General features: G+C 39.5%; 1 protein-coding gene across 4 annotated transcripts in view; it reads right to left on the reverse strand.

The window, feature by feature from the left end:
* Positions 1–8,918: 8,918 nt before the first annotated feature.
* The window catches only part of LOC121864982 (protein virilizer-like), a 43,416-nt gene continuing 31,578 nt past the window's right edge, over positions 8,919–20,756 (reverse strand). For 3 of the 4 annotated variants that reach the window (XM_042364232.1, XM_042364230.1, XM_042364228.1), the window contains 6 exons: positions 18,229–18,325; positions 17,365–17,513; positions 15,190–15,376; positions 14,703–14,896; positions 14,378–14,480; positions 8,919–10,681 (listed from right to left, as the gene is read on the reverse strand). In XM_042364232.1, the coding sequence (XP_042220166.1) occupies positions 10,431–10,681; positions 14,378–14,480; positions 14,703–14,896; positions 15,190–15,376; positions 17,365–17,513; positions 18,229–18,325 (981 nt within the window). In that variant the 3' untranslated portion in view covers positions 8,919–10,430. The remainder of the gene's footprint in view (positions 10,682–14,377; positions 14,481–14,702; positions 14,897–15,189; positions 15,377–17,364; positions 17,514–18,228; positions 18,326–20,756) is intronic. The other variant, XM_042364229.1, reaches the window with a different exon arrangement.

Consider the following 20,756-nt stretch of genomic DNA (forward strand, 5'->3'; position numbering starts at 1 on the left):
GTCACCACGAGGTGAGGTCTTATATAGCAAAGGTAGGCGTGGCTTGATAGTTGATCACAGTTATGCTAGGTGGCGCTGGTTGCCGACCTTGACCACGAGGCGCAAGCTGGGTAATTCGAGGGTCGGCTAGTCAGCGACACACGGCGTTTGTAGGGGACGAATCCACTACACTACTCCCCCTTCCCTCCAGGCGGTGTAAGAGACTTGCTGTCTGCAGGGTTGCATCCCACATGTGAGGCATAACGGGTGGTGCAGGAGACTTGTCGGCAGGGTTGTATACCACATGTGAGACATAACAGCGAGGGCGTGGATGAGCCGGCCGCTATGGGGGACACTTTGTCTAGATACACGAGATCTGTGGGAGAAGAGAGGGAGAAGGAGGGTTGTGGAGGCGAGGAATGTGGTGCTTCTCTCGCGGCAGGTACAGAGTCCTCAGTAGCGCCTGCTGGGGTGTGTGGGGCCGCGTCAGGAGCAGGGGCTGCGTCAGGAAGAGGGTCCATGACAGCAGCAGGGCGCAAGACAGCAGCAGGGTCCACGACAGCAGCAGGGTGCAGGACAGTAGCAGAGAGTACCTGAGGGAGAAAAGAAGGGTGTGTGGGTCCGTGTCAGGAGGAGGGTCCAGGACAGTAGCAGAGGTTACTGCTGGGCCGGGGGCGGCGTCTGAGGCAGGACGGGTGTGTTGGGGTCGGAAAGAGGTGGTGCTTGGGGCAGGAAGAGGAGCGGCTGTCTGCTTAGAGTAGCAGAGCTGCTCTAGGGTGTCTAACCTGCTGTGTAGAGACAGTAGTTGTAGAGCCGATGAGAGCTGCCTCTGTGTGGATAAGCCAGTCTTCCATGTCGATTGAAGACTGGGAGAGTGATCAGTTTCTCCTCCATCCTGTGTGAGTGCGAATCTCCGGGGGTCACCATTTGTGGGGTTTTATGATATTGGTTCACACTCAGGATGGGATGGAGAAAGAAACTCACAATGTGCTCTCTGTATACATATTGTATTGGCTGTACAATGCAGCTTGGTGCTGGGGGGTGGCAGCGTGAGTCCAAGCGTGGTGTAGAGAGAGCTGGTTGGTGAGGGTGCTCACAGGAGGCTAGGCAGCTTGTAGGGCGGCATAGTCGCCGGCGGGAGCGAGGGCCACCAGGCAGGAGCGGAGGAGGTGTTGCTTGCTGGTGGCTGCAGGTAGAAAGAGAGAGGTCACCACGAGGTGAGGTCTTATATAGCAGAGGTAGGCGTGGCTTGATAGTTGACCTCAGTTATGTTAGGTGGCGCTGGTTGCCGACCTTGACCACGAGGCACACGCTGGGGAATTCGAGGGTCGGCTAGTCAGCAACACACGGCGTTTGTATGGGAGGAATCCATTACACCATCACAACACTCTTTGGCAGATTGTTCCAAGAGTTCACAATTAGCACTCCGAAAAAGTTTGCCCTCAGTTTTCTGAACTTGTGGCTTCTTCAACCTTGAGCTGTGAGTGGGTGGCCATTTCCAAATTTCCAAAAAGGAGGAAATTTTTTAAATTTTTACGACACTTATTTTTAACCTAAATTAAACATGTTTAATGATGAGTTGAAATATAAAAAGTTGCATAAAATATACAAAATATACTTAGAAGTGTTGATTTGTCAAATATCACTATAATGTAATGAAGGCTATTTTGTGGTTTTCTAAAATTTAATTTTTTTTTAAATGCACTGTATATGTTACATACATGATACATGCATTCACACAATATAAATAAAGAACTGAAAGGAATGAATATTCATTTTTACTCCTGCTGGAACAACATACTGTATGCTAACCAATTAACTTACTTCACAAACTAAAGGAAGTATCCTACTTACCAATGTGGCCTTCAGTTCCCACTGTTTTAGTATACGTAAGGTAATTTATATAATTCTTTTTAGACAGGCCCAAAAGAGAAGGACAAATTAACATCCTGCTTGAGGTGGCGCAGGACGGAGGACAGAGTGCTCAAAAGCAGGACTGTCCTGCCTAAAGCAGGACCCCTTGTCTGCCAGCTCCAGGTGTGTACATTCGACCGAGTAGTGCCACCCCCCCCTCCCCCAAAAGATGTTTATACATTTTGATTACCGGGGTAGGTCACCCCTTGCCATCTGTATTATAAACTACAGTAAATCCCCGATAACTCAGCATTTGATAACTCGGAATTTCATATAACTCGGCTTGGATATGATCTTGGAATATATTAATATAACTCCGGAAATGTCAATATATATATATATATATATATATATATATATATATATATATATATATATATATATCTGTGAAAATCTCGGCACATCTGGCCACCTGCATCACCTACCTTACCTGTGTCACATGCAATGCATATGCAACTCCTACTATGATGCTTCATTCTTCACCTGCGGTGCTGGTGTTACTTTTTTACATATAGTAATTACATGTACACATACTATATGGGTTGATAATTTTTTATTGCTGTATTTTTGTAAGAGGGGGGGGGGGGAAGTGCCCCATAAGTCGGAATTTGGGATAACTCAGCAAGGCCAGATCCCCATATGTGCCGAGTTATCGAGGGTTTACTGTAGGTAGTTGCAGGCACTCCAATCTCTCTGGGTAACTGAGGTTCCATAGAACAGACACCAGTCTGGTGGCCCTCGTTTGGACATTTTCAATCAATTGACAGTCTCTAGCATACCTCGGGGACCAGATGGGGTGACAGTACCCCAGACGGGAATCACTTCACTCATGAAGATCATGACAAGCGACAGACCATCCAGATATCTAAACGACCTCCTTATAAGACCTACTAATTTTGAATTTTGGTGCCTGATTCACCTTCTTCTCACAATGGCCCGAGAACTTAGGTTCATTGTCGTCATACACACCCAGGTCGTTTTCACATTTGGTCTCAATTAATGCAGTCTCTTTGTCCTGTTGGGACAAGTGATACACCTCCTTACTATTGGTGCGACACAGGTGCATCCGTTTGCACTTCATGACATTGAATCTTAGCAGCCATTTCCTCGACCATTCTTGAAGCTCAAATAGATCTTTCTGCAGCTCTTCAGAGTCTGTTTGGAGAGCTGCAGATAGATCTCTCAGACTGAATTATGAATACAGCACTGAAAGTTATAAAAATACAGACCTCCCCAGCGAGGGGAGGCTGTCAGGGAGGGGAGATAACAAAGTGGGTAGTTATCAAAACAGAAGGAATTTTAGTTTTTTTGCTTATAAAATGTCACTGAATTGACGTGGCAGTACATAATTTGAATTGATGTATTTCTTGTAAGATAGTGATTAATTTGAGCATAAACATCACATAGTTTGCGCTAAACATAATTTTTTTAGTTATTAACTTATTACAGGTTTGCCCTCAGGACAATTATTTCTTTTACTTTCTCACAATATATATTTAGGATGGTGTGTGCATGTAAATGAGTAAAAATAAATGAAGAAAGTTACATAAATCTTCCCGAAAATATGAGTTACAAAACTTGTACTCGAATGTACTACACTAGACTAAAATTTCTATCTCTTGTGCAAATTATGTGATGTTTATACTCACATTAATTACTATCTTACAAAGATTCCAGCAATGCAATTTATATTTTGCTTAGTCTATTCAGCTACATTTTATAAGATAAAAACTTTAAGCCTAAAACTACCTTCACCCAGGCTGGGAGGGAAGTTAAGTGCCCTTTCATAATTTTGTCCTGACTAAAGGAGGTGCCGGACCATCAGTTCCCGGATAATCGGTACCATACTAAAAGAAAACTGGTTTATTCGTATTGAGATTACTGTACAGTATCAGGAATTCATACATTGATCTTCATAAATGCACAGTATAATACATCTTACATCAGCAGAGAGTTTCTTTTTTGATGCTACTCCCTTAACAATTAAAACAAAAACACATGACAGAAAAAAATAACAAACACGTTATTCATTTATTTTACCACCAGATAACCTTTAAAATAAGGTCATCTAAATGTACAGATTTTACATTCAGAAATTACACACAAGATATTCCAACCCTATTAACAACAATGTCCTTCCAATGAAAAATTCAGATGTTTTTACTATAGTATCTCCATAAGACAAATCTGTGTAAGAAAATATTTTCAGGATAATATGTTGTATCACTGAATTAAATAAGAAGTTGAACCCAAAATCTGTCTTAAATGTTTAAAAAGATTGTCTCTTTCAAAGAATTTGCACTGATCAGCATAAATAAAATAACTTTCATCCTTAATCACAATAAAGATGAAAAATGAACTGGGAGAGGCAGCACTACTTGACATAAATAGTCATCCTTTACAGTACAGTATATATACAGTAGAATGATTTTTAAATGAAAGCAGTCTTTTCAAAACACATTATTATTATCACATGATGATTAGAGAGTTCTATCAATAATACATGATGATAATGTTACAGCTTATCAAGAGTGTAATTTCCATATCAATTATAAAAAATAATTTCAAATACCATGAAACTTATTTCTAACCCTTTCCTGCATAATATGACTACTGTTGAAAGAACTCTCATTAAAGTTAACTGCAACAACTTGCCTTTACTCCATATGAGTTAACATTTCGTTTCCTAAACTGTAATATTCAATAATTCTCCAGAAGCCTCAAAATTCATGTAAATCATCCCTACATGCTGCCTTCTATGAGCAAGATTGATAACTTTGAGTGTAAACAGGTATTGTTGACAGATTAAATTCCACCCAAGTCACCTAAACAATAATGATTTCACTTAGTGCACAGCAATTTACCTAACTTACACCATGACATCATGATATGTAATGTAAATTGTTGTTACACCTCACAATACTATAAAGAAATACCCGTACAGTAGGTAATCATTAAAATATTGATGGATTTTAAGTTTTACAAAAAGAGCTGATGCCTATCATTTTCATTTTGTTTTGGGGCAGCCCTTTAAAATAATTTCCCTCCCTGTCCTGTTGGCCTGTATCCCTTTTAGAATAAAACTGTACTTGAAAAAAATCATAATTGATTTGCTTGTATTATTTGAAATGAAATTAATGCAAAAAATTTAATCAGGCTTTCTCAATACCGGGACATTTCTACAGTATAGTGCAAGATGTTTGAGGAGTTTGGTAATACTGTACACTGTACAGTACAGGTACTCCTCAACTTACGACCTACTTGACATACGCCCACCCAGACATACGACCGCCTCGGTCATACCAAAAAATTTTCAAATTACGTATGTATTTTCCAGTACCAAAACGTTTCCGTCCCGTACGAGAGCGTGGCGTGGGCTGGGCCGCCTCGTGGTGTACAGCGTCCACGCCATAGCACGCTCAGTTGGTGTTTGACCGTCGTTGTTGTCGGTAGTGATCATACTGTGTACTGACAATATTTTCGGTTCTAATTCCCTTTAAAATGACTGGCAAGCGTAAAAGTGAGAGTTCTGGTGGTGCTGAGAAGAAACAAATGGCAGAGGCATTTGCTACAATTAATAAGGGGCTGCAAATGTTTGACGAAATGGATCAAAATGTTGAGCATTTTGCAAAAGTTGACAGAATGATCCAAGATGCACTTGCTTGCTACAGGGAGATTTACAATGAAAAGAAAAGGCAAACTGTGCAGTCTAAATTGGACATATATTTCAAGAAGTCCCCCACTGCTGTCTCCTCACCACTGCTGTCTCTTACACTCCCTAAAGATGATCCAACACCTTCAACAAGCAAGTATGTTAGCCTGTCTGAGGAAAGTGACATTGATGACCCACCCAGCCCTGTCCCCTCCTCTGCTTCATCCAATTAATGCAGTCTCCATGTTTAATTAAAAAATTGAGGTCCTGTGTGCATTCAACTGACTACATTAAAGGTAAGTGCACAGTAACACTTTATTCATTTTTCATTATTGATTATGTACTTTTACTGTACAGTGGTCCCTCGGTTAACGAACACAATTCGTCCCAGAAGGTCGTTAGTTAACCGAAACCATTGTTTCAATGGGATTTTGGGTAATTGATTCCAGTTCGCCGAAAATTACATACAATCTAAAAATAAATGCAGGAAAGTACACTTACTTTGAGGAGTGCATGTAGAAGGCTCCTGGTTGATGATGATGATGATTGGAATTAGAAGTGGTGGGTGGAGAAGGGAGAAGAGAAGGAAGTGGGGGTGGAAGAGAAATCACCCCATGCTTCATGCCGCCATTTCACCCATAAAATTTTAAGTTCACTAGGTGTAATTCAAGATTTTTTTTTTAAATCAACACTGCACTGCACTATATATTGTCAATATGTAAAATAAATTTCAGAATGACCAATAATTGTACTGTAAAAACGTAAAAATAGTTTATGTTCACGAGAGTCTCAAGCAAGATGTTACCTCCACTGAGCAGAGACACAAACTGACGCCTGCTGGGTGAATCAAGTGGCTGTTTGGCACGCTAAAAACTAGTTTCCTGTACTTCAATTAAGTTCAATAATTGTTAAAATGACTAAAAATTTAATATAAAACTTTTAAAATTATTGAATAGTACAACCTTCTTGATTTTTACTCAAATGGGAACGAATTTAAGCCCTAGAACCGATTACTGTATTGGCAGACTAATATTCCAGCTGGTGAGCAAGCGAATACATGTTGAGAAGAACAGGGCCGGATTCAGGAGTGGGCAAAGTGGGCAGCTGCCCAGGGGCCTCCACAATCTGGGGGCCTCCACATATTACAATATTTTATTTATTTGTTTATTCATTTGGACAGAACCATTATTTGAGTAGAGGTTCATCTGATTAATAATGCAAAGAATTATCTCTCTGTAATAACTAATAATATATTCTTTTCTGTGAAGTCTCTTGAAAATTTTTGACATGTGCGGTAGTAGCTATATCAGGGCTGGTCGACTTGAGACCACATGAATGACTCCAGTCATGTCTCACTTTTGTGTGTGTGTGTGTGTGTGTGTTGGAAATTTGTACACTATCAATAAATATAGTTAATTAAAAATTTCTCAATGTTCTTATTTCCTCAAAATAACTGCATATGGCTTCAAAATTCTCCAAACAAGTGTTCAAATTTCAAAATTTTCCCGGGGGGCTTACAGAGTCCCCCAGAACTCCCAGATGTTTAGGCTTGCTTCACTCGCCACCCCACCCTCTTGGGTAGTTATAATGAGGGGGGCCTCCACAAAGAGGCTGCCCATGGGCCTCCACAGGTCTAAATCCGGCACTGGAAAAGAATTTATAAGGAATTTGTTAACCGAATTTTTTTCGTTAACCGAATTAAAGATTCTTATGGAAGGTAATTTGTTAACCGAAATTTCGTTAACCGAGGCATTCGTTAACCGAGGGATCACTGTACTGTATTTCATTTTAGATATTCTATGTATTATTTTTTGCATTTTCGACTTACGACCTGGATTTGGGTCCCTAATCCCGTCGTAAGTCAGGGAGGAGCTGTACTGTAGATTTACTTACAATTTCATATTTTGGGGATTTTCTCAGCATCATACTGAGTATTTTCCTTAATTTTACCATAATTTATTAGAAAACCCTTTCTGATAACTTTACAATAAATTAGCTATATATGTAGTCAAACTTTAATGCCATTTACAGCTTGGAAAATAAAAATATAAATAAAAAATTAGGATGTACAGGTACTATGTTGTCCTGAATAATTGACAACTTTAGGGGAAACCACCTGAATGCTAATTATGTAGTGAAAGGGTTAATGCAATGAATCTAATAAATAATCTCTTTCCTTTCACACACTCATTCTTGTTCAATGTCACTTTCTATATCTTTATTAACTAATACACTTTCTCACTCATTATACACACATTCATCCTAGAATCACCCCGCAATAGAGTGAATGATTAATCTTGAAATTCCAATTGATGGCCGAGCCTCGAGCAAGGCAGATCAAGTACACTGCATTAACAAACCCACTGGTCTCGGAACAAGTAGACCTGACTTTACGATTGGGTCAAACTTTGTGATTAATAAACCTCCTACTGGAATTACAGCCCTAAAAAGATCATTTAAAATCCAATCCATTGTCAGCCCCCTAACAGTAGATTTACATCTATCTTCTAAAACCTTATACAGAACAAGGAGCATAAAGAGCCATTAAATCCATAAGTAGAATTTCACTGAGCCTTCCCTTTATCCTTATCATAGAAATTTCTGTAATTTTATTTTGACACACCAGAGAATTTTCTGAGAATTATAAATAGCTTAAGAAAAAATTAAATTAAAAGAAAGATTGGATCATCCCTGTACTTGCTAGAAAATGGGTTGACACCTTGATATAAATACCTGTAGGTTATTGCTGGTACCCAGTTGCTTAATCAAATACAGTATACCAAAATTGGATCAATAAGAATCTACAGTGAACCCTCACTTTATGCAGTCAATTGAACCCACGGCGGCCCGCGTAAAGTGAGAAACGCGTAAAGTGAACAACATAACATATGGGATTAATTGAAATAGAGACCGGGCCGACCCCCAAACTCCACTTTTTCAGACACAATACCTATATTGTAGTAAAATAAACTTCTTAATTTTATGATGGTATGCACACACAATTAATAATTAAGAGAAATATCAATAATTTTAGGTTTTTTAACACTTACATTAGTAGAAAAGATGGCTGGGCACACAGGGATGGGGGGTTGGTTCCGAGGCAGAGGGCAGATTATTGGCCCTCACCTGTATCACTTGTGTCAATTGTATCACTATCCACCACAGAGGCTTGCAGGGCCTCTTTGTCAAACCCCTCAAAGTCCATAAGTCCATATCCTCACTATCATTATCATTATCACTGGCTTGGGCCGGCTGTGGTGGGTGGCGGGTGAAGAACTAGGTAATGTTTTGATGACTGGGCGACCTTGTGCGCACCCTGCTCGCGCCGCTCTCCGCGTAAAAGGGTACACACACCGCGGAAAGTGAGCATTCCGTGTTCGGCAGGGTACCGCGTAAACGTGGAAACGCGTAAAGTGGGACCGCGTAAAGCGAGGGTTGACTGTATAATAATTTTTTTTTATAATAAGTAATTACTGTACAGTGGAGTCTTGATAATTTGCATTTTAAATTGGCAAATACAGGTATCTATATTACTATACAGTAGTACCTTTTTTTTAATTTTGCAGTCAAATATTCATAATTCACAGTGAGCGCCGACTGCCGCAGTGTTTGTTACATAAGAAACTATAAAAGTTGTGGAAATATAATTTCTTTGCTCTAATTTGCCTTGGAAATAAAGAAAATATAACAGAAACTATTAAATAAGAAAATTATAAAGTAGTAAGTGATTTGTTTGTGGGAGGTACAGCAGTTGGATGGTGGACTGAGTGCCCCTTCCTTCTTCAGTTCCTGAGCCTAGCACGTACCTTCGACCTAATTAATATAACATTACGGAACTTCACCATAATTCCCATATTATTTAAGTTCATTTGGTACCAGGTTAATAAACAATCATAAAAATAAAAAATAAAAAAAAAATAAAATAAATAAATAAATAAATACCCAGATGAGCTATTGAATTGTCACAGCTAGTCCAGCACCTGCCTGACTCCATGTTAATGTATTGGTGTAACCCACACAAAATTATGAGAAGGGAAGGAGCTGTTTATATAATACTGTACCTGCATAGATCTACTTTTTGTACAACATCTGTGTGTTACCGTACTGTACTTTTTGATGTATTAAGTATGATGTTTAATGTTTATTAAAGCAGTTTTGGAACAGTTTATGGATATTCCTTGACCTCTGGAACCAAAGTAATTACTTCCATATACGTAAATAAATTAAACTATAATTCAAAATTTGATAATTCACGATGTTTTCTGGTACCTAACCCACGAATTCTCGAGAATCCACTCTAATATTTAGCTATATCTAAAACTGAGGAATGTAAAGGCTTGCTAAAATGCCTTAAATAGTCCCATTTACTTAGCCCTAAAACTCATAAATTAGCATTAAATAATTAAGACAACAAACTTGTCTTCAGAGTATGTGGAGCAAATAGTGGATCACCTGTTCTGTGGGAAGTGTGGCCAAGAATGAATAGATTGAAGCCTGGAAGGCCAGTATGGCCAATCAGGAAGAAACAATAGAAGTGCAGTAGCTTCTATGACGTCATATGCTCATTTGTCTTCCTTCCTCTGCAGTCCATGAAGGAAATTCGTTACTTCCAAACACCCCTTTTTGGGGGCTATATTTGCAATAGTGGAGGTTTACAAAACACTTACATTAGTCACAGGCATTACATCAGGTCTCTTGGCTCCTACACCAATGACTTATTGAGTGCATTATATGAAAGCTGCCTAGCAAAGGACAGCTGGCCACAGAAAAACTTACACAAATATACATACATATATAAATTCAAAAAGCATTTTCTCTAATACAGTATCAAACCTACAAATTAACAATTGAATTATTATGTACCACTTACTCAAGTACACTTACCTCACCTAAACCCTCCCCTCATATGTCTCCCTCCATTCATGTCTCGTCTACCACCGCGCTCCACAAACTTAGAAGGAAATCTATCTTTGGGGCCATTTCCTACTCCATTGCCTCTCATGTACATTCCACGACCTCGCATGAAGCGCATTGTCCCGGGGTTTAAAGGTACCCCACGGTAACCTCTTGGAGAACCATCACCACGGAAGATCCAGGGCATACCTCTACCTCTCGGATTCATCCCACGAACAACACCTGGCACAAAGAAAGCACAGTGTTATTTTCTTTGCTGTAAAGAAGGGGAAATTATATCTATACTGAAAAAAAGAATAACTAGATACATAATACAGAATGAAAATGTATCATACAATTTTCCTTGCTATACAATAGAGCTGATAAATTTAACATAATATGTCTTGAATTAGGTAAGCCTTTTAAACTATCATGCAAATAGAAAAAGATATTACAGAGGAAGCCTTAAATATGAAAACACAAGTTCCATGAATGGTATTTGACACAGTACACCAAAAACAGGCAATACAGTCATTTAAAGATGTAACTTGACAGAATATTGTAAATATTTTTTTTTTAAATCTGTAGTAAATTCTTTTTACAAAATATTACAAGAGATGACTTAAAGTTTAGTAATTAACAAATATTAAAAATCAAGACTGAAATTCCAAAACATGATGAAGACAGTGAAAAATCTTTGGACAAAACTACAAGGAGAGGAAGCCAATTCTGCAAGGACAGAAAAGATTTACCGAAGTGGTAATCCCTTGGAACGGTTTCAGTTTCTTAACTACATGAAGCATTACAAAAGAATGAAGAGAATAGCATAAATAACAAATAACAAAAGTATCCAGAAACTTAAACAAAATAAAAATATGTACACTGCACTGTACTATGTACAGTAATGTACATACACACATGTCAGCTTGCCATGTGCATATTCATGCTGGATAGTAATAAGATTTTTGATTAATTTACTGAAGAAAAATCTGAGATGTTCAGATTAAATTGTTCATCTCTTGCTTTTTAGCTTTCTGTTTCAGAATAAGATCACTGCAGTTGTCCCCACTGAGCCATTACATCACACAATGTTGTATCAACCCCATATTCTTGTACTGTATCTGTTTACAAACTGCTTCACCTATGTCCACACATTTATTATTTAAATTTTTCTGCTATTCACCATAACAGTGATGCTGTACCTTTTATAAGGAATTATGTGGTCAATTCCAACATATAAGAGGGTATGATACACTGAATACAACCACAGACTCAGATGTGGTAACTAATCCTTTATGTATGAGGAACCCAAGTGTGCTAATGTGACATCTTGCAGTGATGCACTGAGTTGCAAGTAAACATGTGAAATTTTAAGTGTGCATGGAATTTTGAATACTGTATTCAGATTTTTCGAACTACGTACTGTACAGCATGCCCTTAAAATTTGCGGGGGTTTGGGTCTCAAAATGGCCACGAATAGCCAAATCTGCAAATAACATTTGCTGACCAGGGGGGAAGAGGGGGGTTACATTTTTACTCATGTGCAAGGAAATGTATATTCCTTTATGTGTTTGACCTGAGGACAATTATTTCTTTTACCTGTTGTATACAGTATATATATAGAGAGAGAGAGTTATTTCTTTTACCTGTTGTATACAGTATATATATAGAGAGAGAGAGTGTGTGTGTGTGTGTGTGTGTGTGTGTGTGTGTGTGTGTGTGTGTGTAATAATAACAATAAATAATTAACGGTATATTGAAAAAGTCGGCAGCCCAAAAGCTGAAAATATACATTGGACAAAAATGACTTATTACATACAAAGACATGGGGTGGGTACGTGATTTAACAAAAGCTTTCATTACTGAAAGAAGAAGGAACATGAAATGAACATACAAATTATTATAGTTTACAGTTGATGGCCCCGGCCTGAACTGGTCATGGAGACACCAGGTGGTGTGGTGCTCACGTGGTGCAGTAACTCGTCCTCGGGTGTTGATAATAATAATTAACGGTTTATTGAAAGAGCTTGGCAGCCAGAAGGCTGAAAATATACAGTTACATATTTGGGGAATGGGTTTCGAATTACAAATAATATACAAGTAACATAAGTGACACAAATAAGACATATAATAACTAGATGGGGAAAAGCTCAAACTACAGTTCATTTCAACATAGTAACAGTGCAAGGAGTAGTGTTTACTGGGAGTGAATACACTGGTTTATTACAAGTTATTGATAATTTTTACAATGGTTGGGACTGGGCTGTTCTTATAGCGATCAGTTCGTGCACATATGGGCTGGATGCGGTTGTGGTGTCGAACAGCAATTCTCGGACTAGGGATCTCAGGTGGTAGTAGGAGCCGGTGTCGAGGATGGTGTAGAAGCTTCTTACCAAATTTGCAGATGAGGTCGTGGTGATGGTCAGTGAGAGTTGAAAGGGTCAGTGTGTTGAGCGCTTCTTGATATGTGGAGTAGGAAGGGGAGAGAATAATCTTGCATGTCCTCTTTTGCACTTTTTCTAGGTGTTTACGTTGTGTGGCATTTAGGGAGGAAGGACCTCACGTGATCATGGGGACACCGGGTGGTGTGGTGTTCAGGTGGTGCAGTAACTCGTCCTCGGATGTTGATATGAAGGACCTCACGTGGTCATGGGGACACCGGGTGGTTTGGTGCTCACGTGGTGCAGTAACTCGTCTTCGGGTGTTGATATGAAGGACCTCACGTGGTCATGGGGACACCAGGTGGTTTGGTACTCACGTGGTGCAGTAACTCGTCCTCGGGTGTTGATATGAAGGACCTCACGTGGTCATGGGGACACCGGGTGGTGTGGTGTTCACGTGGTGCAGTAACTCGTCTTCGGGTGTTGATATGAAGGACCTCTCGTGGTCATGGGGACACCCTACTAGGTGGTGTTGTGTTATTTCGAAATCAGGTGTGAAGTCGACCCACTGTTGTTCCCAGAGTGGACTGATTAGCACGTCCTTGTCAGAAGATGGCGGTCAGTTCCCAGGGGTGCTTAACTCACTGGTGGGACTCGGTTATCACTGGTACTGTCTAGTGCTGAATTCACTGGCTAAAACACTGTTCATCACTGTTCAACAAAGGTCCCACTTCTTTTCCAAAAAAAATTGTCATCTTTTATTATGTTGATATCCCGGTGGTGAATGGGTCGGGGAGAGGGACTTGAGGAATGGGCCAAACATTGGCCAAGGGGGGCCGCTGCTCACAGAAGCAGCGCCTGAATAGGTCTTGACCCTACGGTGGTCAGGTGTGTGTGTGTGTGTGTGTGTGTGCGCGCGTGTGTGTGCGCGTGTGTGTGTGTGTGTGTGTGTGTGCGCGTGTGTGTGCGCACGTACGTGTGTCTGTGTGTGTGTGTGTGTGTGTGTGTGTGTGTGTGTGTGTGTGACCTGTGGTGTAATGGTCAGCATCCTCAACTTGCACAGAAAAACACAACACTTCAAGCAAGTCAAACATTCTTTGAGATGCCAAGACTTGGTTTATCAAATAGTTCCCATCCACATGCCATTCTTTTGTATTATTACAGTACTGTACTGCACTGTATCTCTTTCTATTGAATTTGATTGTTGAGGGAAGGAGAACTTGAGATATCTCAAGGCTGACATCAGAAGAGGTTGTGAGAAATGACCTCAGAGATAAGGACCAGATGAAATGGACTGCAAGAGACCATGTAGCTTAGAGAGCTGCCATCAGGTAATAACAGCTAATCAATGCAAAAGTGGAAAATGGCCATATAATGGTTGTGGTGATGACTTTTAGCTTCTCTTAAAGGTTTTCTGATTTCTGCTGGGAAATGTGTCAGACTGCCATTTTTTTTAGAACAAAACACACAGCAAATTCTAAGTGAAATCAAATTAAACTACTGTGCTAATATATTTTTTTTATGCTAATAAGATTATTAGAAGATACTATCAACTAACCCCTACCGCAATCTGGTCTGAAGGGTGGTCTGTGGAAGAATCTGCTCCCTCTACTGTCACCTCGTCCACGGCTGCCACGTCCTCGCATGGAGTCTAGCAAGAACTGTAAACCAGATTGGAAAAAATTAACCTAGAAATTTGCAAAAAATTTATCAAAACTATTAAGTCATAAAACACTATAAAAAATTATTTTACACCAATAATAAAATCTGACTTCATATTATTTAACCATTGTACATTTATGTGTGAGATTTAAATTGTACCTACTATAGGAACCGCTATCAGATTTACAGTCACGCAGTACTAAAACCTAATAAAACCTTACATGTACCTTGCCCCGACCAAAGGATATCTTGTTGTATCCTGTAGGGCCAGTGGGCTGGTGTCCAGTGCTCTCTAGGGCAACAAAGTCATCCACATGGAGGGATGGAGGCCGAGAAGTGTTGGGAGGGCGGGAACGGAAGGGATCACTTCTCATGTTCACCCCTCGGTTGAATGAACGACCCCTCATTGGAGCGACTGAAGATGGGAAATACAGTATACAGATAGACAAATAGGTAAATCTCAGACTCACCCACCACCACATATATAAACTGTTGAAAGAATGTAAGCAATATAATAGACTCTTACTTCCAGGCATCCCAATGCCAAACTTTAAGTCAATCTAGATTTTGGTGAATGAAAAAGTGAATGAGCTTAAATATTATTATTAGTAGTACCATTATAATTATTATTAACTCAAGTACGTACTGTTTTCTCAGTAATATCACAAAGGCATAGGAGCAGGTCATCTGCTTTGAGCTGATTCTTACCAAAAGGTCTGCCTCTCTTGTCTGGTCTTATAGCACCTGCACTGTGCTTGTACCTGGGTGGGCCTTTACACAGCTTCTGTGGAGTGAGTGCTTGAGAACCTTGACCCTTAACAAGTTTGTGCAATGTTCCCAAAAGGTCATATTCTCCTGCATATTGACGACAAGTTTCCAATAAGTTTGTAGGTACCTGTTCAAAGAGAAAAGATACATATTTTAATACATAAAAATGACACACATTTACACAATGACATAACCTGGGGGTGGGAAAAAAGAGTACTGTATATTAATCTACACCAGAAAGATGCTGAGAAACCAGCTGTTAGAAGTGAGACAAACTGCAAGAGTATGAAAACACGGGAGAAGGCAGAGCATTCCACAGTTTGGCTGTGTGAGGAAAGAAGGAACTACTATAACAGGTTATTCTAGTGTGACAGACATCCACACAGAAATGGTGGGCACCGCGGACAAGACAAGTGTTACGAGCCCACTGCCTTGCTGGTGATACACAGGATGCCAAATCCACCGAACAATGCCCATTAAAGTACCTGTAAAAGAGAGAGAGTGAAGCAACATTGCAGCGAAGAGATAAGGAAGAGAGACTATTGGCTGAAGAAGGAGAGTTAATAAGACGAAATGCCTTTGATTCCATCCTATCTAACAGATGGACAAAATAAGAACCACTCCAGATAAGAGAGCAGTACTCCAAGTTAAGATGAATGAATCCCTTATAAACTTGAAGCAACTGCTCAGGAGTGAAGTAGCTACAGCATCTGTACTACATTCCCAGCTTTTGGGATGCAGCTTTAGATATGTTATGGATGTGTGGCTTCCATGACATCTTAGACTTAGAAGATCTGGAGATGCCTGGTATATCTATTTTAGAATTTGGCAAAAAAGGTTGCATCCTGAAATGTGATTGGTGCGAGATCTTCTATTTTGGAAAGTGTAATTGGTAAGTACTGTACAGGTACTGTGTTTTCTTACTATTGAATTTGACCAAATTTCTACCTCCCCATTCAGAGATGCTGCATAGATCTACATTAATATAATATAAGAAACAATTCCACATTACTATAATATAAGAAACAATATCAGCTCTAGAATCAGGTCTAGTTTGAGAGTTAGCAGGAAGGGAAAATGAGAAGAGTGAAGAGGAGAATCATCAGTGTATGAATGGATAAAATTAGTAGTAGTATGAAGTAAATCATTGATAAAAAGAAAGAAGAGTGTAAGTGAATGAACAGAACAACTGCCATGGACTGGTTCTCAATGAAGCTAGAAATGAGAAACAGAGTGGAGGAGAGAAACCATAAGAAGGCAGTTAAAAAAGCAAAGTGCTTACCAATGGCAAGGGACATTTCTTGTAAGAGGCAGATGAACTATTTGTATACTGTATAGTGTATTGTGAGCAACACTTCACAGGTACTGTACAGTACAGTAAACTGTTCTGACAAACTTAACACTACTGTACTGTGTGTACGGTACACTTTATGCATAGCAGTAACACTTCACAGGTACAGTAAATAACTGTGCTAACAAACTTAAGACTACAATTTATACATAGCACTATCTGTACAGTAACACTTCACAACCACTTAATCACTGTCAGAAGGTCTACCCGTGAGGAGAAGCAAACATAAACTGATGCTCACGGGGCCAATATGGACTGCTAAGCGTGAGCCAGCTTGCTGAGTTCTCAGGCGTGACTCAGTTCCTACCGACTTAGCTCCAATTTGCCAACCACTCAGAAATATAACGATTATCTGGTGCTTTGCAGACTTATTGCAAATTCCAACTTATCAGATGCCAAGCTATGTTTTTTTTTTTTACTGTACTTTACAAAATGTAAGATAAATTGTTATAAATTTGAATGCTTACTTACCTTTAAAATTAACAAATTTGTTTAAACTTTTTAATTGTGGTTGGGATTTTAATATATTTTTCAGGTATTCAAACCTACTCTAATTCTCTATTTCCCACAGAAGTCAACTTCACTCATGTATGACCTTATTTCACACCAAACTTACAACACCTGAGAGGACTACGTACTGCATTTTGAATTAATTTCCCTAAAGTATTTATTTGGTGAAAAACTAATGTAATCAAGCCAGAAATGGAATACTTAGAGGTTGCAGGATAATTTCTCAAAATCCATATTTACACATGAAAACATACCATTTCTGAGGGATCAGCATCTTCATATACAGGTGGTACAAGCCAGAAGGAAGGAATCTCATCATCGGCGAGAGTGATAGTCCACACTACCCTTGAGGCAAACAATGATTGTAGGGTCTCCATCTCAGGGCCCACTGGCTCACTCAATTCTATTCCAATAAAAATGAAAGAAAATAACATCAAAATCAAAATGTCAGGTACTACAGTAGTCAATAAAATATCTGTTGATTCATTACCTAAATCTAAAAATAGAGAAGAGAAACACACTCATTTAAGGTTGATGATAATCTTACTCCTTTCCCAACTAATTTATGTATAATTGTATACTGTAGTTGCATAAATGGGTGGGAATATCATGACTACAGTTGCAAATACAGTACTTCCTAATGTTAAAAGAACACAGATACTATGTAAACCAACTTGTATATCCCTTGAACAATATTTCACAACAGCTCTTGATTTCTGTTATACATTGTAAATGTGTACAGATTTCCTGATTTCTAAATACTGAATAATATTTACATGGGTTATCTAACCTTTAATGACTTACAGTACATGATACTAAAATTGGAAAGCTCTCGACACATCAAAGAACAAAGAACTACTAAAGATCACAAAACTGTAACCAATAAAATCAAATCTCAGGAATCAAGGGGCGAGTCTACAATGCAAGGTCTTTCAACAATGGGTTATGAGGACAATACAGTAATTGGAAACATGTGTCAATAAACAAATGTGAACCCAAGAGCATAACAGATATTGCTTCTAGAAAAAGATAAAATTAATCAGTTCACTATAGTTCAACCCAGAGACCTGCATTGTTAATAATATTTTCCTTTATGAGGATGCTGTGATCATTCTTACCCTTCACTTCAGACAGGCAGGCTTGATCCAGAATTGTGATCAACTGGGAGATATCATCATACAAAGATTCCATCATTTCCTCTTCGCAGCCATCTGCCTGTAAAATACAAAATAATGACAATATAATAAGTAATCATGTCTGAAAAGTGTAACAAATAGTAATAAATAATACACAAAAGTATTGAGGGGTGATTCTATAAAACAACACCTGGGACTCATTACAGAAACTGCTTGGTAGAGTGTACCATGTACTCAGACAAACCCCCAGGATTAATGCATTAATTTATATGGGTAAAATACTCTTCCCTCCCATCATACACATTGGCCCTACTAAACTTGGGAAGATCAGGTATAACACCTGCCCTCAGGAGATAGATCTCCCAGAGCCACATCTGACCAATCGGCACACTTTACACCAAAACTAAGGCTCCATCTTCTTTTGTTCCATGCCAGATTCTGCCTTTCTCAATTTAGTTCCAGCATACTAAGACACATATTCAAAGGAGAATAGATGGTGTCTAGTTTGCCTGGTTTGGCAAGATAACAGGAATTCATGATTAATTTTCTAATTTTGGTTTATGTCCTTTGCCAGGTGCCTTCTAGTACTGGTAATCCAAAGCCAGCAAGATAAGAGGGAGAAGGAACTGAAAGACGTTCCAAGCTCAAAATAACAATCCCTAAGATAGGCAATTCTTTATTTCTATTTACCATCTATAAATGTCAGGAGTGTATTATATACAGTACTCCCTAACCCCCCCCCCCCTTACTTTACAGAGCATTGAGATCACCTTTAATCCTCAGGACTTTGGTAATTACAACCCTTAACTGTACCAGACCATTTTAGACCTAATGTAGATGAGTTGAGTTGGGTGAAATTACCTCTAATACATGAACAATGTGGGCCAGTAAAATACATTATGGGGAACCCAGGTGTTCTGCATCACATCTAATAATTTCAGTGAGCCATCACCACACCTAGAACTTGAGAAACAAAACAATCCTAAAAATATCTGGTATGCGAGAGTGACCTTGATATCAATTCAAGCAGTGGTGGTCTCTTTGATAGTAAGTTATGTTAGAGTATTTTGAAGACCAACATGGAACATGGTACAGTAATTTATATATATGCAGCTAGACCCCGACTTACGACTACATGGACTTACGTCCATTGGTACTTACGACCTGCTTTGACCGTACGTCCGTCGGGACATACGACCGTGGCAGTCGTGACCAAAAATATTTTCAAATGACGCGCGCATTTTCTATACCGAAACGTTTCCGTCCGGGGCGAGTGGGCGGCGCGTCTCGGGTCGCCTCGTGGGTACACTCACTCAGTGGAGCGCTTTGTTTGTGTTTGGCTCTCGTATCCTATACTGATCGCGCTGTGAACTTTCGTTATTATCGTATTTAATTGACTTTATAATGACTGGAAAGCATAAAAGTGAGAGTGCTGGTGGTGTTCCAAAGAAAAGGAGACAGGCAATTACTTTTGAGATGAAAGTGAAGATAATAACACAGCATGAGAATGGATAAACAGTAGCAACAATCTCACGCGACCTAGGTTTCTCACACTCGACTATATCCACTATTCTGAAGGACAAGGAACGTATTCGTGAAGTAGTGAAAGGAGCAACACCTATAAAGGGAACTATAATATCAAAGAGAAGACAAGGACCTATTCATGATATGGAAAAATTATTGGTGATATGGATAGAAGACCAGATACAGAAGCATGTACCCTTAAGCATTCTAACCATACAGGCAAAAGCAAGAAGCCTGTTCCAAAGCCTGAAGGAGCAGGCAGGAGATGAATGTGATCAAACCTTTAAAGGAAGTCATGGGTGGTTTGATAGATTTAAAAAACGCTACAGTCTACACAATGTTAAGGTGAGTGGAGAGGCAGCTAGTGCAGATGTTGGTGCTGCCGAAGCTTTTAAAGAGGAGTTAGATGATGTGATTGTGGAAGGCAATTATTTGCCTGAGCAAATATTCAATGTGGATGAGACTGGATTATTGTGGAAGCGCATGCCTGAGCGGACATACATCCACAAAGAGGCGAAAACAATGCCCGGATTCAAGGCATTCAAGGACAGAATTACACTTCTGTTGGGGGGGAATGTTGCTGGTTTCAAGCTAAAGCCCTTCATGATCTATCATTCAGAGAACCCAAGGGCTTTTAAACATGTCAGCAAGCACACACTGCCAGTGTTTTATCACAGTAACAAGAAAGCCTGGATGACCCTAGTACTGTTTGAGGATTGGTTCATGACTTGTTTCAATCCACGAGCCAAGGAGTATTGTCTGCAACAACAGATTCCATTCAAGATTTTACTGATTTTGGATAATGCTCCGGGACACCCACCACACCTGGACGACATGCACCCTGATGTTAAGGTAGTGTACATTCCACCTAACACTACCTCTATCATCCAACCCATGGATCAAGGTGCTATTGCTGCCTTTAAAGCGTATTATTTACGCACAACCTTCGCTCAGGCTGTTGCTGTTGCTGCTACTGAAGGTGAGAA

Source organism: Homarus americanus, unplaced genomic scaffold (assembly GCF_018991925.1).
Source record: "Homarus americanus isolate GMGI-L3 unplaced genomic scaffold, GMGI_Hamer_2.0 scaffold2539, whole genome shotgun sequence".
In the NCBI taxonomy this organism is placed as follows: Eukaryota; Metazoa; Arthropoda; class Malacostraca; order Decapoda; family Nephropidae; genus Homarus; species Homarus americanus.